This window comes from Carcharodon carcharias, chromosome 7 (assembly GCF_017639515.1).
Source record: "Carcharodon carcharias isolate sCarCar2 chromosome 7, sCarCar2.pri, whole genome shotgun sequence".
In the NCBI taxonomy this organism is placed as follows: domain Eukaryota; kingdom Metazoa; phylum Chordata; class Chondrichthyes; order Lamniformes; family Lamnidae; genus Carcharodon; species Carcharodon carcharias.
The window spans coordinates 23,268,371-23,292,388 of NC_054473.1; the positions used below are offsets into that span (position 1 = coordinate 23,268,371).

General features: G+C 46.9%; 1 protein-coding gene and 3 non-coding genes across 4 annotated transcripts in view; 3 read left to right on the top strand and 1 right to left on the bottom strand.

Annotated features, from left to right (window-relative positions):
• The first annotated feature begins 1,401 nt into the window (after positions 1-1,401).
• On the top strand, positions 1,402-1,473 carry trnap-ugg. Its single transcript has one exon. It is a non-coding gene; the product is annotated as a tRNA-Pro (tRNA).
• A 199-nt stretch (positions 1,474-1,672) lies between these two features.
• Positions 1,673-1,744, top strand: trnap-ugg. The gene has a single exon. It is a non-coding gene; the product is annotated as a tRNA-Pro (tRNA).
• A 203-nt stretch (positions 1,745-1,947) lies between these two features.
• Positions 1,948-2,019, bottom strand: trnap-ugg. The gene has a single exon. It is a non-coding gene; the product is annotated as a tRNA-Pro (tRNA).
• A 15,929-nt stretch (positions 2,020-17,948) lies between these two features.
• LOC121280523 (calcium/calmodulin-dependent protein kinase type 1-like) overlaps positions 17,949-24,018 on the top strand; it is a 199,037-nt gene continuing 192,967 nt past the window's right edge. Inside the window, exons 1-2 of the mRNA XM_041192610.1 lie at positions 17,949-18,088; positions 18,433-18,571. Coding sequence (XP_041048544.1) covers positions 18,489-18,571 — 83 coding nt within the window. The 5' untranslated portion in view covers positions 17,949-18,088; positions 18,433-18,488. The remainder of the gene's footprint in view (positions 18,089-18,432; positions 18,572-24,018) is intronic.

Below are 24,018 nucleotides of genomic sequence, written 5' to 3' on the forward strand. Positions count from 1 at the left end.
AAGGCTGAGATGGAGAGATTTTTAATCAGGAAGGGAATCAATGGTTATTGGGAAAAGGCAAGAAAGTGAAGTTGAGGATTATCAGATAAACCATGATCTCATTGCAAAGCGGAGCAGATTTGATTGGCCGAAAGGCCTACTTCTGCTCCTATGTCTTATGGTCTTATAGACACTGCCCATTCTATGACCTGTTTACCTAGCATTTAAGTTTTAATGCATTTTCTCCTTTTAAAAAAATTAATTTATGGGATGTAGACTTTGTTGGGTGGGCCAGCATTTATTGCCCATCCCTAGTTGCCCTTCAGAAGGTGGTAGTGAGCTGCCTTCTTGAACCGCTATAGTTCATATGTTGTAGGTACACCCACAGTGCTGTTAGGAAGGGAGTTCCAGGATTTTGACCCAGTGACAGTGAAGGAGTGGCAATATATTTCCAAGTTAGGACAGTGAGTGACTTGGAGGGGAACTTCCAAGTGGTGGTGTTCCCATTTATCTGTAGCCCTTGTCCTTCTAAGTGGCAGTGGTCATGGGCTTGGAAGGTGCTGTCAAAGGAGCCTTGGTGAATTCCTGCAGTGTTTCTTTTAGATTGTACACGCTGCTGCTACTGTGCATCGGTGGTGGACAGAGTGAATGTTTATGGATGTGGTGTCAATCAAGCAGACTGCTTTGTGCTGGACGGTGTCCAGCTTCTTGAGTGTTGTAGGAGCTGCACTCATCCTGGCAAGTGCACAGTATTCCATCACGCTCCTGACTTGTGCCTTGCAGATGGTGGACTGACTTTGGGGAGTCAAGAGGCGAGTTATTTGTCGCACGATTTCTAGCCGATGAATGACTCCCCAAAGCCTGTCCACCATCTACATGGTCTTATAGACACTGACCATCCTATGAAAGCAAAATACTGCGGATGCTGGAAACCTGAAACAAAAATAAAAACAGCTGCAAAAACTCAGCAGGTCTGACAGCAGCTGCGGAGAGGGATACAGTTAACGTTTCGAGTCCAAATGACTGATGAAGAGTCATACAGACTTGAAACATTAACTGTGCTCCTCTTCACAGATGCTGTCAGCTCTGCTGAGGTTTTCCAGCTTTTTTTTGTTGTTATTGACCATTCTATGATTTGTTAACCTAGCATTTAACTTATAATGCATTTTCTCCTTTTTTTTTCTCCACCTGCTTCCTCCTTTTTGCATTATTCTGTTGACAGTTAATAGGGAAAACAAGGAAATCAGTCTTGTCGGCACCCTATACGTTCCAATAATTCCTGAGGTGTATGTCAGTGATGAAGGGAAGGAGTGTCTCAGAATAAAACTATATATGGAACCACACTCAATCCTGAGAACAAAACGTTCATTGAAAATGGTACCGAGAATGGAATACGTAATCTTTGACCGATTTTGTCACAGTGGCTCGTTGGTCTAGGGGTATGATTCTCGCTTTGGGTGCGAGAGGTCCCGGGTTCAAATCCCGGACGAGCCCTACTTTTAATCGCAGGAGAAATATTTGATGAAATCGATGTCGGTGTTTGTCGCCCGTTCCAAACCCGATGATTTGGGGATATCAAAGAGTGGGGAGGAAGTAGTCGTGGGGTTGGGGGACTTGACGTCCCAAACAACAAACGCATTTTTAAAAACTATAATTGACTTCATATAAGCTGTCGCGGGTTCAGTTTTCGCCTGGCTCGTTGGTCTAGGGGTATGATTCTCGCTTTGGGTGCGAGAGGTCCCGGGTTCAAATCCCGGACGAGCCCCATTTTTGATACAGTGTTTAATTTGGAGATTCTTTTTGGGTTAACAGTGTGTTTGCTTGTGAACCATCGACTTAAATCTTTTGGGAACTTCGAACGCACGAGAAGAAGAGCAGCACAAAATGAAAAAGTTTCAGACTGACGACCAGTAAAATGTGGAGCCATTGAGACAAGGGAGAGGCGGGGTGGGGGAAAGAGGAAAAAAAGGGCTCGTCCGGGATTTGAACCCGGGACCTCTCGCACCCAAAGCGAGAATCATACCCCTAGACCAACGAGCCGATACAGGAAGTAGTCGGTACCAATTTATATAAAGACAACTATCTAATTACAAAAAAAAATAAATAAATAAATTTTTCTGGGTTTGGCATTCTGCAGCTGACATCGTCTCGACCCCCCCCCGCCCCCCCCGCTCCGGAATATTTTGGGTCAGTGCGAATCTGGTCAGATATTTGTCTGACCTTCACCGCAAGCGTCATTTGCCCCTTGGTCAATCTGAAAGAGAATCGGTTTAGACAGCAGATCAGTAAAATAAAGCACTCAAAGGCAAGAGCGGGGAAGCCCTTGCACTGAGTGCAGTCCCGTTGCTCCAGCCTGAGTGGAGTGAGTGTGAAAAATTGAAATTACTGCTTCCTCCCCAGGTAATTTCAGACAGTTTCCAGCAGGGGGCGCCCGGCTGCAAATCGCAACATTTCATTCAAAAAAAAAGTCCTGACATGGAATGGGGTAAGGGTTACCGCCGGCTGGGGTCTGATTGGCTAAAGGCCGTCCAATCGGAGTGTGAACCTGCCTCCTATCTAAACATGTGGCAGGTTTAAGTTCACCCCTTTGAAATCCCGACTAAAGAAAATGATTTCACCCCGTTCATCTAATTAGATTCAGTTTCGAGCAGGAAAAGGTGTCATTGTAAGTGCCAACTCCAGTGATATTACAGAAGTAACAGCAGCTATCAGGGTCAGTCATAGGCACTTGAAACGTTAACTCTTGTTTCTCTCTCCACAGATGCTGCCAGACCTGCAGAGTTTATCCAGCAATTTTCCTGTTTTTATTTCAGATTTCCAGCATCCGCAGTATTTTGCTTTTAGCTATCAGGGTCTTCCGGAATAGACATCCGAAGGAGCAAACCAGTAATAAATGCAGCAGCCTGGGCGCAAGCATTTAACTCAGGACGCAATTACTTCAAGCTAAATACCGGTCACATGAAATTAAGTTTCCCTTCCACCTGCCATCAAGGTATATAAAAATGTTAAATGTTCACACAGAAGATTCATATTGGTTTCAGGCCAGTTAGCAAATTTGGAATTGACATGCCAAAATGCCAGCAAGCAACCTTTTGGAAGAGGAGTCACTAGAGAAGGTTTGTGCTGTATAACCCATCCAATCTAAAGGTAACAGGTTTGGATCATAATTTTTCAATTTTCAGCTAATGTCCAAGGCCTTTCAGCCAGAAGGCTGGAAACTGAGTAAAACCCCTCAGGCTGTATGTTTGATGGAATGAATCTTTTCATTGTAATTATAAATGTAGCAACATACACTGCTTTGGCTTACACTTTATGTCAACTTTGAACAGTCATGTGGAATGCACTTTTATAAATTTTATGAATGAAGTATCTTTGGGTGGGGAAACTGATGCCCTGCAATGTCAGTCATTGGGGAAAGGGCTTGCTGAGAAGCAATTTCCATTTTGTACCAATGCTAAATGATTCACACCTTTTATGTAACCATGTGTCATTGGCATTACCTCCCCAAATGAGACTGATTTAGCAGTAATGATATATGAGTAAATGTGATCAATGGATCACAATTAAGATGCAGCAGTTATAGATCTTCCCACTTAATTGTATGATGCATACAAAAGTATATGTTTATTCAAAAAGTCATGTAAAACTAGTTAAGGAAGACATAATCACAAAATTATTGTGTATTGTGCAACTTGATTCAAGTGTAGGCTGGAACAAGTTTGATTGATATAAGTGATGTCAGCCTGGATTATGGGGCTATTTTTGGTTCCGCTAGGTTTCCGGGTTATTGTGTGGGATTTGTGCTCTAATATATGTGGAACGGCAACATTTCTTCGTGATCAAGCTGCCAATTTTAGGGTCAGCGAGTTGATAAGTGTGGGAGTATGAAAATTAACATCTCTGCATCTGAAACAAGCAAATTGAGAATAAAATGAGGGCAAGTTTTAACAAAATTAAAACAAGATTTGGCTAAATTACTGTAATAAGCTTGTTCAGTCAAGAAAAGCAGATACTCAAGTTAGTGGATGAAGAATAATAAGATGTAAGGATTAATCCTTCTTTTTCAGCAGTCCCCCGAGATTGAGAATGACGTGCTTCCACTCTGTTTCGATGGGTTCTGATTTGGCTGATAAATCCAATGCATGATCTGTGGATTCTGCCGCATGTGGGGCAGGCGGTGCTCGAGGTGATTGGAGGTTTGTGCGCTCTCTCTGAAACCTTGACTTTGACTTGGTGTGCTCCCAACAAGTCTCTCAATGCGTTCGGTGCCTTCCAAATAAACCTTCTCCATTTTGGTCAGTCTCAAGCCAGGATCTCCCATGAGTTGTCAAGGATGTTTGACCTCTTCAGGGATGCTTTTGAGGATATCCCTAAAGCATTTCCACTGTCCTGCTGGGAGTCTTCTGCCGCAACTGAGTGCTGAGAAGAGCCATTGCATCGACAGTCTTGTCAGGCGTACAAAAGGCATGACCTGCCCTGTGGAACTGGTGTTGAGTGATTAGCATAACGATTCTGGGCAAGTTGGCTTAGAAGAGGATGCTGCTTTTCTTGCCACTGGATTTGGAGGATCTTGTGAAGGTGCCGCTGTTGGTACTTCTCCAGTGCTTTGAGGTGCTTGCTGTAGGTTGTCCAAGTCTCCAAAGCATATAGGAGCACGGGGAATCACTGCTGCCTGTTAAACCCTGACCTTAGTCTTGGGTTTGAGATTCTTGTCCTCAAAAACTCTTTTCCTCAGTTGGCCAAAGGCTGAGTGGGTAGATTAGAGATGATGATGAATTTCATCATCTGTGTCTGTCTTCATCATGAGGAAATTCCCAAGATATGGAAAAAGGTCCACATACATCATAGGTCTTCATGTTTGACAGTCAAAGGCTTTTTCTGAAGTTGAGAAAGGTCATGTACAGTGATTGATGATGATCCTTGCATTTTTATAGAATCTTCCACGAAGGGAAAATCATATTTGTGTTATCTCTCAATGGGTGAAAACTGCACCGATCTCTGGAAGGAAATCTTCAGTTACTGAGGTGACAATTGAGGAGAATCCTTCAGTGATCTTTTCTGGCAGACAGCTTTGAGACTCCTCTGTACTTACTGCAATCGGACTTTTCTCTCTTCTTGTATGTAGTCACAATCACAGTGTTTCTGAGATCATGTGCATGTGTTCCTCTTCCCAGCTGAGGGACATGAGCTTTTGCAGCCACAACAGGAGTGTATCTCTGCCATGCTTCAGAATTTCAGCATGTATTCAATCTGTGCCAGTGGTCTTTTCGTTTCTCAGCTGTTGAGTGGCTTTTACAATTCCGCTCTGGACAAATGTAGCAACCAGACCAAGCCAGATGGGATACTGAAGGATGGAATTGAGGATGTTGAAGTCGAAGACAGAGTTTTAGTTGAGGAGTTCTTCAAAACATCCCATCCAGCGAGTGGTGACTGCCTCCCTGTCCCTGATGAGCTCCCCTCCATGCTTGGCTCTCAGTGTTGTGAGCCCTTGAGTGTTTTGTCATAGATCGCTTTGACAGCAATGAAGGAACTGCACATGTCATTGGTGTCCGTGAGTTGTTGGATCTCCTGCGCCCTTTCTAATCACCATTTACAAACATACGAATCTAGAACAGGAGAAGGCCATATGGCCCTTCAAGCCTGCTCTACCGTTCAATAAGATTGTGGCTGATCCGATTGTAACCTCAACTCCACAGTCCTGGCTAGCCCCAATAGCCTTTGCTTATCAAGAAACTATCTACCTCTAGGTTAAAAATGTTCAAAGGCTCTACTTCCACCGCCTTTTGAGAAAAAGTTCCAAAGACTCACAACCATTTGAGAGAAAAGATTTCTCCTCATCTTTGTCCTAAATGAGTGACCTCTTATTTTTAAATAGCAACCCCTAATACTGGATTCTTCCACAAGAAGAAACATCGTCTCCACATCGACCCTGTTAAGACCCCTCAGGATCTTATATATTTCAATTAAGTTGCTTCTTTTTTTTTTTGTTCATTCATGGGATGGGGGCTTCACTGGCTAGGCCAGAATTTATTGTCCATCCCTAATTGCCCTTGAGAAGTGGTGGTGAGCTGCCTTCTTGAATTGCTGCAGCCCATGTGGTGTAGGTACACCCACAATGCTGTTAGGAAGGGAGTTCAGGATTTTGACCCAGCAACAGTGAAGGGATGGTGATATATTTCCAAGATCAGGATGGTGTGTGGCTTGGAGGGGAACTTCCAGGTGGCGGTGTTCCCATCTATCTGCTGCTCTTGTCCTTCTGGATGGTTGTGGTCATGGGTTTGGAAGGTGCTGTCTAAGGAGATTTGTATATAGTAAACACTGCTGCTACTGTGCGTCGGTGGCAGAGGGGCTGAATGTTTGTGGATGTGGAGCCAATCAAGCGGGCTGCCTTGATGGTGTCAAGCTTCTTGATGTTGTTGGAGCTGCACCCATCCAGGCAAGTGGAGAGTATTCCATCACACTCCTGACTTGTGCCTTGTAGATGGCGGACTGGCTTTGGGGAGTCAGGAGGTGAGTTACTTGCCACAGGATTCCTAGCATCTGACCTGAACCTGTAACCACAGGATTTATATGGCTAGTCCAGTTCATTTTCTGGTCAATGGTAACCCGCAGGATGTTGATAGTACGTGATTCAGCGATGGTAATGCCATTGAATGTCAAAGGGCGATTGGTAAATCGGTCAGCAGCTGAGTGGCCCTGGCGGAACCCAAACTGGATGTCAGTGAGCAGTTTAATGCTAAACAAATGCTGCTTGATAGGACTGTTGATGACCCATTCCACTACTTTATTGATGATCGAGGTTAGACTGATGAGGTGGTAGTTGGCTAGGTTGGATTTGTCCTGCTTTTTGTGTACACGACATACCTATGCAATTTTCCACACAGCTGGGTAGATGCCAGTGCTGTAGCTGTATTTGAACCCCTTGACTAGGTGTGCAACAAGTTCTGGAGCACAAGTCTTCAGTGCTATTACCTGAATATTGTCAGGGCCCATAGCCTTTGCAGTATCCAGTGCCTTCAGCCATTTCTTGATATCACCTGGAGTGAATTGGATTGGTTGGAGACTGGCATCTGTGATACTGGGGAGCTCTGAAGGAGGCCGAGATGGATCATACACTTGGCACTTCTGGTTGAAGATTGTTGAAAATGCTTCAGCCTTATCTTTTGTCTTGATGTGCTGGGCTCCTCCATCATTGAGGGTGGGGATATTTGTGGGGCTTCCTGCTCCAGTGAGTTGTTTAATTGTCCACCATTGTTCACGACTAGATGTGGCAGATCTGCAGAGCTTAGATCTGATCCGTTGGTTGTGGGATTGCTTAGTCCTGTCTATCACTTGCTGCTTATGCTGTTTGGCACGAAAGTAGTCCTGTGCTGTAGCTTCACCAGGTTGACACCTCATTTTTAGGTATGCCTGGTGCTGCTCCTGCCATGTCCTATTGCTCTCTTCATTGAACCAGAGTTGATCCCCTGGCTTGGTGGTAATGGTAAAGTCGGGGATATACCAGGCCATGAGGTCTCAGATTGTGGTTAAGTACAACTCTGCTGCTGCTGATGGCCCACAGCGCCTCATGGTTGCCCAGTCTTGAGTTGCTGGATCTGTTCGAAATCTATCCCATATAGCAAGGTGGTTGTGCCACACAACACGATGGAGGGTATCCTCCATGTGAAGATGGGTCTTCGTCTCCACAAGGACTGTGCAATGGTCACTCCTACCAATACTGTCATGGACAGATGCATCTGCAGCAGGCAGGTTGGTGAGGATGAGGTCAAGTATGTTTTTCCCTCTTGTTGGTTTCCTCACCACCTTCTGCAGACCCAGTCAAGCAGCTGTGTTCTTTAGGTCTAGGCCAGCTCAGTCAGTAGTGCTGCTACTGAACCACACTCGGTAGTGGACATTGAAGTTTCCCATTCAGAGTACATTCTGAGCCCTTGTCACCTTCAATGCTTCTCCTAAGTGGTGTTCAACATGGAGGAGTACTGATTCATCAGTTGAGGGAGGGCAGTACATGGTGATCATCAGGAGGTTTCCTTGCCCATATTTGACCTGATGCCATGAGACTTTATGGGGTCTGGAGTCAATGTTGAGGACTCCCAGGACAAGTTCCTCCTGACTGTATACCACTGTGCTGCCACCTCTGCTGGGTTTGTCCTGCCGGTGGGACAATCTGTAAGCTCTGATTCTGTGAGTATGACTATGTCAGGCTGTCGCTTGACTAGTCTGTGAGACAGCTCTCCCAATTTTGGCACAGGCCCCCCGATGTTAGTAAGGAGGACTTTGCAGAGTTGACAGGGTTGAGTTTGCCAGTGTCATTTCCAGTGCCTAGGTCAATGCCTCTTGGTTTCTCCAGTTTCATTCCTTATTGACTTGTTTTTAGTTGTTTGATACAACTGAGTGGCTTGCTAGCCCATTTTCGAGGGCATTTAAGAGCCAACCACATTGCTGTGTGTCAGGAATCACATGTAGGCCAGACCAGGTAAGGACTGCAGATTTCCTTCCCTAAAGCCATTAACTTCTAAACTCCAGTGGATACAAGCTACCCTGTCCAACCTCTCCTCATAAAATAACCCACCCAATCTAGGTATTAGCTTAGTAAATCTTCTCTGAACTGCTTCCAATGCATTTATATCCTTTCTTATATAAGGTGACCAATCCTGTACACAGTACTCCAGACGTGGTCTCACCAGTGCCTTATATAACTGAAGCATAACTTCCCTACTTTTGTATTCAATTCTCCTTGGAATAAATGAGAACATATGCTGTATCTGCATGCTTGCCTTTAGCTACTCATGCACTAGGACACCTAGATCCCTCACCTCTCAGAGCTCTGCAATCTCTCACTATTTATATAATATGCTTTTTTATTCTTCCTGCCAAAATGGACAATTTCACACTTCATCACATTTGCCAAGTCTTTGCCCACTCACTTAGCCTATCCATATCCCTTTGTAGCCTTCTTGTATCTTCTTTATACCTTCCTATCCTGTCTATCTTTCTGTCATCAGCAAATTTAGCAACCATACCTTTGGTCCCTTCATCCAAGTCATTTATATAAATTGTAAAAAGCTGAGGCCCCATTTATGGCTACCCTCTGTTTCCTGTTAACTAGCCAATCTTCTATCCATGCCATGTGTTACCCCCTACAACATGGGCTTTTATTTTTTGCAATAATCTTTAATGTGACACCTTATCAAATGCCTTCTGAAAATCTAAATACAGTACATCCACAGCAACATAAAATGCTGGAAAAACTCAGCAGGTTGAACAGCATCTGTGGGGAGAGAAACAGAGTGGATGTTTCCAGTCTGTATGACACTTCTTCAGTGCTAAAGAGAAGTAGAAATGTGATGAAATTTATACTGTTTAAGGGGGTTGAGCAGGTGAAGCTGGATAGAAGGCTAGTGACAGGGTGGGAGCAAAGGAGAGATAGACAAAGATGTCATAAACAAAAGGACAAAGAGAGTGTTAAAGGTAGTGGTGAGAGCCAAAAAAGGTGCTGATAGTGGCAAAGGTAAAAAAGCAGAATGTGATATTAGCAGAACAGGGGTAAGCACTCTGGAAAGAACAACATGAACAAGTAGCAGATGGCCCTTGTGGGGGTGGGTGGGAGGAGGGACCGGTGGTGGGGAAAAAGGGTCAAAATGGGATAAAAAAGGGGATAAAACAATGAATAAAAGAATAATACAAATTAAAAAAATAAAAATAAATAAAAATAAGTGGATAAAAAATAGAAATGAATTTTGAAAAAAGGGATGAAAAAGGGGTGAGGATGGAGGAGGGAGTTCATGGTCTGAAGTTGTTGAACTCAATGTTAAGTCCGGGAGGCTGTAAAGTGCCTAATCGGAAGATGAGGTGCTGTTCCTCCAGTTTGCGATGAGCTTTACTGGGACATTGCAGCAGGCCAGGCCAAGGATGGACATGTGGACATGAGAGCAGGACAGTGTGTTGAAATGGCAAGCAACAGGAATGTCTGGGTCATGCTTGCAGACAGACTGAAGGTGTTCCACAAAGCAGTCATCCAGTTTTGCAATTGGTCTTTCCAATGTAGAGGAGATCGTATTGGGAGCAGTGACCAAATTGAAGGAGGTCCAAGTGAAGCGTTGCTTCACCTGAAATGAGTGTTTGGGCCCTTGGATGGTGAGGAGGGAGGAGGTAAAGTGGCAGGTGTTGCACCTTCTGCGATTGCATGGGAAGGTGTCGTGGGAGGGGGGACGAGGTGTTGGGGGTGATGGAGGAGTGGACCAGGGTGTCCCAGAGGGAACAGTCCCTGTGTAGTGCTGACAGGGGAGGTGAGGGGAATATGTGTTTGGTGGTGGCATCATGCTGGAGTTGGCGGAAATGTTGGAGGATGATCCTTTGAACGTGGGGGCTGGTGGGGTGAAAAGTGAGGACAATACTGTTGTTAATTAACAGAGCCACCACTCAGCCTTTTCCTAACTTTCTGTCCTTCCTAAATGTCACATACCCTTCAATATTTAGGTCCCAATCTGTCATCCTGCAGCCATGTCTCTGGAATGGCTATCAGATCGTACTTATTTATTTCTATTTGTGCTTTCAGTTCATCTGTTTCCTTTCAAATACTACATGCATTCAAATGCAGAACCTTTAGTTTTGTCCTTTTATTATTTTTGTGATCTCTAGCCTTATCTGCTGATTTACTCTTGGATTTTTACTCCCTGTACTCTCTGTCCCTTCCTGTCATGATCTGTTTACCATTTCCCACATGAATACCTTTCTCTCTTGCCTTTCCTTTTCTCTACTCTTTGATTTATCTCATCTTCTCACATTTCACACCTTGCCCCCAGTATTTAGTTTAAAACACTCTCTACTTCCCTAATTATGCGGCTTGCTAGAATGCCAGTCCCAGCACAGGTCAGGTATAGATTATCCCAATGGTACAGCCCCCAATTTCCCCAGTCCTGGTGCCAGTGCCTCACCAACTGGAACCCACTTCTCCCACACCAGTCTTTGAGCCACATATTCATCTCTCTAATTTTATGTATCCTATGCCAAGTTGCATGTTGCTCAGGTAATAATCAAGAGATCACCACCTTTGAGGTCCTGCTTTGTATTTTAGTAGCTCCTGATACTCTCTATGCAGAACCTCTTTCCCAGTTCTACCTACATTGTTGCTACCTACATGGACCATGACAACTGGATCCTCCCCCTCCCTCTGCAAGTTCCTCCCTGAACCCTGTTCCAAACCCTGGCACCGGGCAGACTGCACAGCCATCTAGACTCTCAATCTTTGCTGCAGAGAACAGTGTCAATCCCCCTCACTATACTGTCCCTTACAACCATTGCATTCTTTTTTGCTCCGCCCACTTGAATGGCTTCCTGTACCACAGCGCCATGGTCAGTTTGCTCACCCACCCTGCAGAGCCCACTCTCATCCAAACAAGCTGAGAGGACCTCAAACCTATTGGACAATTGTAGAGGCTGACACTCCTGTCCTCTGGGTCCCCTTACCTGCCTCGCTTGCAGTCACAGCCTTCTGCCCCTGACCACTAACCAAATCAGAGGATCCTATCCTAAGTGGTGTAACTGCCTCCTGGTACAAAGCATCCAAGTAACTCTTCTCCTCTCTGATGTGTCGCAGTGTCTGCAGCTCAGCCTCCAGTCAAACACTTACTGCAGACATGTTTTCTCTGGATCACACTGGCAGCCAGGAGCTCCCACATGCTGCAGCCTTGACACACCACCTTTCACTGCCATCCTTAATGTGTTTTAATTCATTATTTAATTATATTATTCACTTATTATTTCCCTTTTTGATATATTTTATTAACCTTACCACCAGTTTATAAACTATTTTAAACCTTAGGACTGGAATAGACCTTAACCACTTACCAGCTACTCAGCAAACAGTTCGCTCCATTCTCTGTAGTAGAGTAAGGCCCAGCTCCTACAGGGTGAAAAAAAGGTATAAAATGCAAAAGGAAAGGAACACCCCACTCACCAACCTCCCAAGCACGCACTCAGATCCAAAGCTGCACTTATTTGCCTAAGCTGCACTAAAGAACTCTGAATTTATAATAAACTGAACTGGAGCTAGAGAAACCAAATTCGACCAGTTAGCTAATTAACTACTCAGCTCTCTCTCAGCAGAGTGTGTTTACTCTGCCTAAGGCAGGAAGAAAGAAAGAAACTTGGTCTACTTACACCGTACCTTCCAGTTACTGCTAATTACAGACCAAACTAGATTTTCAAGAACAAGATTAACATTTTAAACTCGCCCATTCACCAAACTCCTAAGTATGTACTCAATTCTAAAGTTGCAGAACCTTGGAGAATTTGTTCTTTATTTTGTGGGTTGGGCTGTATTATTGCCTTCAGCCACCTGTGGGGCTGCTGCTTTTCTCTTGAGACTTGGGGAAGTTCCTAGCCTATGAAAGCTTGGTACTTATTCTCATTTAGGTCCTCTGTGTCTTGCTTGTTAATACCTAAGGGTTAATCACATATATAATAATAGACATGTGGGATTGAGATTCACAGAGGATAATATCTACTGGGAATGTAATGTACAGAGCTTGATATAGAATAATGGAAATCTGGGAAAACGATGCATAGAAAATAACAGATACCTGGGAGTGAGATATACAGAAAATAATAGAAACCTGGGAATGAGATATGTATAGATTGCTAGATACCTGGCAGTTAGTGTAATAAAGATCAGGGAGTGAGGTAAATTAGAACTAGGAAGAATGATTCAGGTGCTAGTTAAAGAGATTGGTATCTGTGCAGATGCTGTTTACAGACAAGAGCCATGTGTAACTAGTCCTGTAGAAAGTGCCTGTGTAACTGCTCCTTATAGACAGTAGTGCCTGTGCAGGTGCTATTTATAGACAGGGAATTGTGTAGATATTCTTCTTTGTGGTGGTTGGTGCTTAGATATACCTTGCAGAGTGTGGTCTATGTGTAGGTACTACCTACATTAAGTGGTCTGTGCACTGCTGCTCCTTACAGGCAGTGACTACCATGAATTGACCACAATATTCTAGCTGGGGTCTATTCGGTTTTCTAAAGAGGTATGGCATAACTTCCTTTGCTCAGCCTTCTCAATTTGCCCTGCCACCTTCAAAGAATTGTGTATGTACACCCTCAGGTCTCTTGATTCCTTTCTCTAACAGTCGCTTGAAGCAAAGAGAGCACTTCTTGTGCATGCAGTCTTTTAGTGTAGGGATGTGCTGCAGCTACCACACAGTTCTGGAAACTCTCCTGCTTGCCATATTGGAAGGATTTACATGTTGAATATCAACCTGCTTGGCCATGCCTCAAATATACCTTCTATGGCCATTAAGTCCTGGGGTGGGACTCAGTTCCTGGGTCAGAATTATGGATGCACCACAGGCCCTCTCTTTATCAATTTCTGTACATCCTTTAAATTTCAGATATTTGGTTTATATTATCTCTCGCCAATCTTCCCACCAAATTGAATTACTTCACGCTTTTCTGCATTAACATTCATCTGCCATGCATCCTCTCATTTTGCCAGTACATACTTTCCTGATTGTTTTCCTCACTGTTTACTACATTTCTAAGTTTTGTTTCATCTGCAGACTTTAAAGTTATGCTCTGTGTACCCAAGACCAGGTCAATAATATATATCAAAAAAAGCAGTGATCCTGACACCAACCTCTGGGGAACACCACTTATCCAGTCTGAAATACAACTGTTCACCACTACTCCTTGCTTCCTGTTCCTTGGCCAATTTCATGACCACACAGCCACTGATCCTTTAATACCACGTGCTTCAATTCTGCCAGCAGGACTGGTATGTGGCACTTCATCAAACGTCTTTTGAAATTCCATATATGCAGCATCAACCATGCTACCCTCCTCCACTCTTTCCTTCATCAAAGAACTCACTCAAACATGGTTTGTCCTTAAAAGTACAGACTGGCTTTTATTTATTTACCCATATTTTTCCAAGTGCCAATTCATTTCATTGGGGATTGATGCTTCTAAATATTTACCCACTGCTGATATTAAACTGACTGGCCATTATTGTCAACTTTATCCCATGCCCTTTTTTTGAACAGGGTTATAACATTTGCAATTGTCCAGTCTTCTGGCACCTCTCCCATATCTCAGGAGGATGTAGGCACTAAATAAGTTCTCTGGGTGCCAGTTACAATTAGTGACCTCTCTGTGGGTGTTACTTATATACAGGTTTCTGTCTGGCTATGCATTTTATGAACACATAATCAAATGCAGGTGATCTTTACATGAATGACCACCAAAGTCCTGTCTTCACATTGAGGATACCTTTCATCGTGTTGTGTGGCACTACCACTGTGCTAAATTGGATAGATTTCAAACAGATCTAGCAACTCAAGACTGAGTGCTGTGGGCCATCAGCAGCAGCAGGATTGTACTTGAACATAATCTGTAACCTCATGGCAGATCTCCCGCTCTACCATTACCCTTAAGCCAGGGGATCAACCCTGGTTCAATAAGGAGCACAAGAGGGCATGCCAGGAGCAGCACCAGACATAACTAAAAATTAGGTGTCAACCTGGTGAAGCTACAGCACAGCATAAGCAGCAAGTGATAGACAGAGCTAAGCAATCCCACAGCCAATGGATCAGATCTAAGCCATATCCAATCCTGAATGGTGGTGGACAATTAAACAGCTCACTGGAGGGGGAGGGTCCACTAATATCCCCATCTTCAATGATAGGGGAGCCTAGGACATCAGTGCAAAAGATAATGCTGAAGAACCTTCAGCCAGAAGTGCTGAGTGGATGATCCATCTCAGCCTCCTCCGGAGGTCCCCAGCATCTCAGATGCTAGTCTTCAGCCAATTCGATTCACTCCACGTGATATCAAGAAATGGCTGAAGGCACTGCATAGTGCAAAGGCTATGGGCCCTGACAATATTCCGGCAATAATACTGAAGTCTTGTACTCCAGAACTTACTGCACCCCTAGCCAAGCTGTTCCAGTACAGCTACAACACTGACATCTACCTGGCTATGTGGAAAATTGCCCAGGTATGTCCTGTACACAAAAAGCAGGACAAATCCAACCCGGCCAATTACCGCCCCACCAGTCTACTCTTGATCACCAGTAAAATAACAGAAGGGATCATCAACAGTGCTATCAAGTGGCACTTGCTTAGCAATAACCTGCTCACTGACACACAGTTTGGGTTCCGCCAGGGCCAGTCAGCTCTTCACCTCATTACAGCCTTGGTTCAAAAATGGACAAAAGAGCTGAACTCCAGAGGTGAGGTTAGAGTGACTGCCCTTGACATCAAGGCTGCATTTGACCAAATATGGCATCAAGGAGCCCTAGCAAAACTGGCGTCAATGGGAATCAGTGGAAAACTCTCCACTGGTTAGATTCATACCTAGCACAAAGGAAGATGGTTGTGGTTGTTGGAGGTCAGTCAGCTCAGCTCAAGGACATCACCACAGAGATTCCTTAGGGTAGTGTCCTCGGCCCAACCATCTTCAGCTGTTTCATCAATGACCTTCCTTCCATCATAAAGTCAGTGACAGGGATGTTCGCTGATGATTGCACAATGTCCAGCACCATTCGTGACTCTTCAAATACTGAAGTAGTCTATGTCCAAATGTAGCAAGACCTGGACAATATCGAGGCTTTGGCTGAGAAGTGGCATTAACGTTCGTGCCACAAAAGTGCCAGGCAATGACCTTCGCCAACAAGAGAGAATCTAACCATCGGCCCTTGATGTTCAATGGCATTACCATCACTGAAGCCCCCACTATCAACATCCCAGGGGTTACCATTGACCAGAAACTGAACTGGACTAGCCACATAAATACTGTGGCTTCAAGAGCAGGTCAGAGGCTAGGAATCCTGTGACAAGTAACTCACCTCCTGACTCCCCAAAGCCTGTCCACCATCTCTACAAGGCACAAGTCAGGGGTGTGAAGGAATACTTGCCTGGATGAGTGCAGCTCCCACAACATTCAAGAAGCTTGACACCGTCCAGATCAAAGCAGCCTGCTTGACTGGCACCACATCCACAAACGTTCACTCCCTCTACCACTGATGCACAGTAACAGCAGTGTGTACCATCTATAAGATGTACTGCAGGAATTCACCTCAAGGCTCCTCAGACAGCACCTTCCAAACCCATGACCACTACCATCTACAAGGGCAAGGGAATCAAATAGATGGGAATACCACCACCTGGAAGTTCCCCTCCAAGTGACTCACCATCCTGACTTGGAAATATATCGCCGTTCCATCACTATCACTGAGTTAAAATCCTGGAACTCCCTTGCTAACAGAACTGGGGGTGAACCTACACCACAGGGACTGCAGCAGTTCAAGAAGTCAGCTCACCACCACCTTCTCAAGGGCAACTAAGGATGGGCAATAAATGCTGACCTAGCCAGCATTTGGTTGGGCCGAGGACATTAGCCTGAGCAACTCCTGCGGTGATATCCTGGAGCTGAGATGACTGACCTCCAACAACCACAGTCATCTTCCATTGTGCTAGGTATGAATCCAACCAGTGGAGAGTTTTCCCCTTGAATCCCATTGACTCCAGTTTTGCCCAGGTTCCTTGATGCCACACTCTGTTAAATGCTGCCTTGATGTCAAGGCACACCCCGTGAATGAATTAAGAAAATGGGGCTGCTGTTTCCAGTTGGAAGGGTGGAACTGTACAGGTGACAGTTATTGCAGAACTACTTGCACTGTTTGAGTGATCAGTTAAATGCGTCACCACGGTCAGGCTACCTGTCATCATACCACACGAGCTGGATTAACATTAAGGGGAAGGGAATACACTAACTTAAAACGATAAGGATATTTTAAAAAATCCAAAAATACTGCAGATGCTTGAAATCTGAAGTCAAAGCAGGAAATGCTGGAGATACTCAGGAAGTCAGGCAGCATCATTGGAGAATCAGAGTTAATGTTTCAACTTGAAAAGCTTTCATCAGAACTGGGAAAAGTTAGAGATGAAATAGGTTTAAACAACTGGGAAAGGTAGAACTTCTTCAAGGTGGGAATTCCTGGAAAAGTAGTGACACCAAAGCAAACAGTAAAACCAAAGCAAACCACTAGTTACTGAATATCGATCATTCCAATGTATTTCTACTCATACTTGCAGACTAAGACTTCTAATTATTCATGGGATGTTGGGGTTGCTGGCGAGGCCAGCATTTATTGTCCATTAATTGCCCTTGAGAAGATGGTGAGCTGTCATCTTGAACCGCTGCAGTACACGTGGTGTAGGTACACCCACAGTGCTGTCAGGGATGGATTTCCAGGATTTTGACCCAGCGACGATGAAGAAACGGCGTTATAGTTCCAAGTCAGGATGGTGTGTAGCTTGGAGGGGAACTTCCATGTGGTGGTGTCTCCATGTGTCCGCTGCCCTTGTTTTTCTCGATGGTAGGGGCCACAGGTTTGGAAAGTGCTGCTGAAGGAGGCTTGACGAGTTGCTGCAGTGCATCTTGTAGATTGCACACACTGCTGCCACTGTTGGGGGAAATGAATGTTTAAGTTGGTGGATGGGGATGCCGATCAAGTAGGCTGCTTTGTGCAATGAACGCAGGATTGTCTTTTGCTGTGGAATCCTTGTTCCTGGGGATTTTTAGAGCAATCTGAAATAAAAGCAGAAAATGCAGGCAATACTCAGCAGGTCATGCAGCATCCGCAGAGAAACAAGAGTTAACAGTTCAGGCCCATGAACGTTGGTGAAAACTGGGAAAAGATTCATGAATGAGACTCTCAACGATCGATTTCATTCCGAGTAGTTGGGGGGGGGGGGGGGGGGGGGGGGGGGGGTGGCAGCTGCTCCCTCCCTCTCTTTCCATTGGCCAGCCCCCGACGGAGGCCCGCCTCACTCAGCTCACCATTCGACGGAGCTGCCGCCAGAAACCGTCCCCTCGGTTGTCTCCGATTGGTGGAGAGCGGGCAGTGAGACCCCACCCACTTCTGGTGGGGCGTTGACGTCAATGCGGCAGCTGCCGAATGCAAGTGTTGAATGTAGCGAGAGCGGTAGAGACACCCAGAAACTCTTCCATAGACAGAGACCTGGACACACATACAGAAGGAACCAGGTTGCAAGCAGTCACACCGTAAATCTCTCTCTCTCTCACACACACACACACACACGCAACCAGGTAAGGGACAAGGCAGCTTTTGGACTCTGTTTTGGGTCGTGGTTTTCATTAACGATCACGATATCTTCTGTCTAGTCTCTTACAATGAGTGAATCTTGACGATGCTCATTTGCATCGTTTCTTGAAAGAAAATTATTGCCTAAATCATCTTTTTGTGTATCACTTAAAGCGAGACTGTAGTGTTTTTTTGTTCGTCCTTTGCTTTGGACGTTCGTGATTGACACCCAGGCAGACTTGATCTTAATGCTGAACCGCTCGCTGTTGCTGCTTTGAGGCGGATTTTTTATGCATCGAAAGTAAAGCCAACGTGATTCTCCTCTCTGTTTCCCCCCCACGCCCGCCAGCCAGCCAGCCAGCTAGCCAGTGGAAGAAGCTGCACTCTGAAAATATATAGGATAGGATGCCTCTAGGAGAGATGGACAAAACATGGAAAAAGAAGGAGGAAATTAAACTGGCGTACGAGTTCAGAGAAGTCCTGGGAACGTAAGTACGATCAGTATATGTCGGTGTTTTCTCCCCTCTGGGAACTGATTCTGTTTGTTGGCGAAGATCAGGACGACACGCCGAGATCTGAATTGATTCCCAAGATGGCATTTCTTAAAAATGCAAATTCTGGTGGCCTGATGGCTTGGGATGAGCACTTCATACTCATTTTGGTGCTTAACGACTTAAATCTGAAGGAGATACACTTGTGAAAGTAATTGCATGCGGTAAAGGAGGTAACAAGGGACATCCCCAGATCTGTAGCGGCATACCTCTCCTGAGTAGTAACCAGTTATAAGAGGACTATGCCATACTGTCTTTTGAATAAGAAATATGAAAAGAAGCTTAGTTTTTGAAGTGTTACTTCTAGGAGATCTTCAATAAACCCTGCTGTGGATGATTAAGAATGTTTTCCATGGCTTCAGGGTATATTACCAAAATGTTTGAGAATATTGGAACTTTTATTGTATATGATGATCACTTTATCTGCATAATCCATTATTTGAGTGATGATACATTAACTTGTTGATTCCTACCTCGTGTGCCTTTTATACTTCACACCCCTTGCCATTTCTTTGGGATGCTCACTCTGAGGTATGGTTCCATAGGGTCTTTAGTAATTCTTTGTGTAAACCTAAGTAACTAGCGTTAGGACATTATAACAGAACCTGATCAAGTTCTCATCCAGCATCTACACACTGCATGCTGCACGGCTCCCAGGACACAATCAGCGCAGGAACCCTAGCACCGAGATGCAGAGGCGAGTCTAGCACCCAGCATTGATATGGTTGAGGCTGGGTGAACAGGCAAAGAAAATTGTATTTTACTGGTCTGTTAGTCTGCACAATGGTATGCTTACCCAAATATCAATTGAAGAGTTTCAAGTTTACAATATGCATTAGATCTTTATAGCTTTTGTTATATTTTTAATCATTTGTAACCTGATGGAACATCACCACCTGGAAGTTCCCCTCCAAGCCACTCACCATCCTAACATGGAAATATATCCTCATTCCTTCACTGTCGCTGGGTCAAAATCCTTGTACTCCCTTCCTTCCAGCACTGAGGGTGTACTTACCATCTTATCAAGGGCAATTAGTGATGGGGCAATAAATGCTGGTCTAGCCAGCGAAGCCCATGTCCCATGAACCAATAAAAACAAATATGAACTGGAGAGCTCATTCCAATGCTAGGTTTGGATTTTTTGACCTAATCATTTTTGCTGTCTCCCAAATTGTTGCTAATCTTTCCAGCAGCTCCATGTTTGAATGATTCCAAACAAGTTTCTGCCCGTCACAGCTTTGAATCAGCCCTTATCGAAGTCACAACATCCTATGCATCTATGGTGAAATGTCCCTTCCTCACTCTGCATTTATGGTAAACTATCCCTCCTTATTCTGCTCGATCTGTAAGTGGCCTTTGACACGGTTACCAAATCCTCCTCTTTTTCTCTCGCTCTCTTCGCCCACTCTCGCGTTCGCCCCCCCTCGCTCTCGCGTTCGCCCCCCCTCGCTCTCGCGTTCGCCCCCCCTCGCTCTCGCGTTCGCCCCCCTCGCTCTCGCGTTCGCCCCCCTCGCTCTCGCGTTCGCCCCCCTCGCTCTCGCGTTCGCCCCCCTCGCTCTCGCGTTCGCCCCCCTCGCTCTCGCGTTCGGCCACCCTCACTCTCGCGTTCGGCCCCCTTCGATCTCGCATTCGCCCCCCCCCTCGATCTCGCGCTCGCCCCCCCTCGATCTCGCGCTCGCCCCCCCCTCGATCTCGCGCTCGCCCCCCCTCGATCTCGCGCTCGCCCCCCCTCGATCTCGCGCTCGCCCCCCCTCGATCTCGCGCTCGCCCCCCCTCGATCTCGCGCTCGCCCCTCCCTCGCTCTCGCGCTCGCCCCTCCCTCGCTCTCGCGCTGGCCCCCCCCCTCGCTCTCGCGCTGGCCCCCCCCTCGCTCTCGCGCTGGCCCCCCCCCTCGCTCTCGCGCTGGCCCCCCCCTCGCTCTCGCGCTGGCCCCCCCCCTCGCACTCGCGCTGGCCCCCCCCTCGCTCTCGCGCTGGCCCCCCCCTCGCTCTCGCGCTGGCCCCCCCCTCGCTCTCGCGCTGGCCCCCCCCTCGCTCTCGCGCTGGCCCCCCCCTCGCTCTCGCGCTGGCCCCCCCCTCGCTCTCGCGCTGGCCCCCCCCTCGCTCTCGCGCTGGCCCCCCCCTCGCTCTCGCGCTGGCCCCCCCCCCTCGCTTTTGCCTCGCGCTGGCCCCCCCCCTCGCTTTTGCCTCGCGCTGGCCCCCCCCCTCGCTTTTGCCTCGCGCTGGCCCCCCCCCCCTCGCTTTTGCCTCGCGCTGGCCCCCCCCCCTCGCTTTCGCCTCGCGCTGGCCCCCCCCCCCTCGCTTTCGCCTCGCGCTGGCCCCCCCCCTCGCTTTCGCCTCGCGCTGGCCCCCCCCCTCGCTTTCGCCTCGCGCTGGCCCCCCCCCCTCGCTTTCGCCTCGCGCTGGCCCCCCCCCTCGCTTTCGCCTCGCGCTGGCCCCCCCCCCTCGCTTTCGCCTCGCGCTGGCCCCCCCCCCTCGCTTTCGCCTCGCGCTGGCACCCCCCCCCCCCCCCCCCGCGCTGGCCCCCCCCCCTCGCTTTCGCCTCGCGCTGGCCCCCCCCCTCGCTTTCGCCTCGCGCTGGCCCCCCCCCCTCGCTTTCGCCTCGCGCTGGCCCCCCCCCCTCGCTTTCGCCTCGCGCTGGCCCCCTCGCCCTCGTCGCCCTCGCGCTCTCCCCCCTCGCCTCGCGCTCTCCCCCTCGCCTCGCGCTCTCCCCCTCGCCTCGCGCTCTCCCCCCTCGCCTCGCGCTCTCCCCCCTCGCCTCGCGCTCTCCCCCCTCGCCTCGCGCTCGCCCCCTCGCCTCGCGCTCGCCCCCCTCGCCTCGCGCTCGCCCCCCTCGCCTCGCGCTCGCCCCCCTCGCCTCGCGCTCGCCCCCCTCGCCTCGCGCTCGCCCCCCTCGCCTCGCGCTCGCCCCCCCTCGCCTCGCGCTCGCTCGCGCTCACCCCGCCTCGTGCTCGCCCCCGCGCTCTCTCTCTCCCTCGCCCCCCCCCGCGCTCTCTCTCTCCCTCGCCCCCCCCCCCCCCCGCGCTCTCTCTCTCCCTCGCCCCCCCCCCCCCCCCCCCCCCCCCCCCGTGCGCTCTCTCTCCCTCGCGGCCCCCCCCCCGTGCGCTCTCTCTATTTCTGGCCCACCCCGTGCTCTCGCTCTCTCTTTCTTGCTCCCCCCCTTCTCTTTCTTCATAAATTTCACTCCTCCACACATCCCCCATGCTCCATTCATGCCTGCTCTTGCCCCTCACCAGCACCCTTTGCCCTTATACCTACCATGCGGACTCACCAACTAAATACCTTGGCAGACCTCCGGATCCATGCTAAGATGAAATAATACAAAACCCTAACTTTCTTTTGCAGATCCTGTTTTGAAGAACCACTCTCATTCATAAAAACACATTCACGTTCCTTCAACTACAAAATCCTTTTTAAGAACAAATATTTCATTCAAGCACATCCCTTATAATAGCATTGGAATTGATAGTCCCACTTGAAAGTCTATAACCACTTGGAGCTGTCAGTCAAACTGAGTATGGTGCCTGCCAGTTTAATGATAATAGATGGTTGTGAACTCAGTCATGCAGCATTGATCCAGTTATTGAAGCCCTCAGGCCTTTGCCATCAGATAGAGTGAAATAGCAAGCAATGACTTTTTTAAACATTGCGGCATTTTTTATTTCAAATTTTAAAGCGCATGAGTTTTATACAATTGCCTTCTGACAGTTCATTTGGACACTTTTGACAGTTCCAATGAGCTTGACAGTTAATTAATTTATACACTTTTTACACACATTCATGCCTACTTCTAACTATCCTAAGGGCCCTTAGCTTTCCCAAGGGGCATCTGACTGCCCCCAAAGGTCTACGGGGAGCATATCCAAAGGGGTACCCCAATTTTCCAAAGGACTTCACAAAGTTCAGACCTGCTCCTACTAGGTCTAACCTACACACATTGTGGTACACACATCCGGGTCAGCAAAGTTAGACCTCAGTGGAGGCAGCTGCTGATTTTTATGGGCAGCTGATTCTGAAAAATGCATATACATGAAACTCAACCCACCCCCACTCCTGTTCCCGTGTACATGGTGGGTGCTGTGTTTGTGGGCAGGATTTCGGAACAAGAGCCTGCCTAAAGCTTGGGGGTGATTTCACTTTGTATGTTGCTTGGTAAGTCTGAAATTTGTACCTGTTGGTGTGACAGGTGATTGAATGACAGGCAACAGGTAACTTGATTAAATGCAGCCAAGTACAATAAACCCAGGTTAGGAACATAGCAAATATAGGAACATAGGCTAGCAGGAAAAAAATCCTTTCAAACAGATGTGGTAACTGAACATAACTGATATGCAAATAGTCGTTTGATAGTACAGAGCCTGAGTATTGGTGGAAAAAAAGATGGATTTTTTTCCTGCTAGCCTATGTTCCTATATTTGCTATTTTCCTAACCTGGGTTTATTGTACTTGGCTGCATCTAATCAAGTTATCTTTTGCCTGTCATTTAATCACCTGTCACACCCACAGATTCAAGTTTCAGACTTTCCAAGAAATGTACAAAGTGAAATCACCGCCAAGCTTCTGGTAGGCTCTTCTTGTTTTGTTAATGCGATGTGAGGCATTGCTGGCTGGATCAGCATTTATTGCCCATCCATAATCGCCCTTCAGATGGTGATGGTGAGCTGCCTTCTTGAACAGCTGCTGCAGTACCTGTGGTGTAGTTACACCCACAGTGCTGTTAGGAAGGGAGTTCCAGGATTTTGACCCAGCGACAGTGAAGGAACAGCGATATTGTTCCAGCTCAGGATGGCAAATGGCTTGGAGGGGAACCGCCAGGTGGTGGTGTTCTAGGGTACTGTAAACTCCTTTGTCTAAGAGATTTGCAGATCCAGCCCAGCAAGTATATTCCATAAGCAACCTATTCCATGAATCAGCCAGACATCACAAGATTTCTGATTTGATTGACCAATACAAAATACTATTTGTCTTTTTAAATTAACATAACAACGACTAAAGGAGCCCCAGAAAGGTGAAATGAACACTGAAAGAAAAGCATGCTGACTAGAGAAATAGCCTTTTCAAATAAAATTCTGTGCTCCTTTGAGGAACTCCTTGGCCGGGATTTTCCGGCCCTGCCATACATGTTCGCACTGATGGATGCGGCAAGCCATTAAAACGTTTGTTGACTTCGGTGAGACCAGAAGGTTCTGCTGGTGGTAGGGGCCAAAAAATTCCGGTCAATTTGTACCTTTGAATGGCACTTTGATAGGACTTAGGTTGTAACAACAACCTATCACTGAATCTGGAAATAAGTTTCATGTGGTGGAGTTATTGCTGCAAATAATTTAGAACTGTTTTTAGCGTTGAAATTTGGTAGTCTTGAGAACAACCAATTTTAAAGCTTTT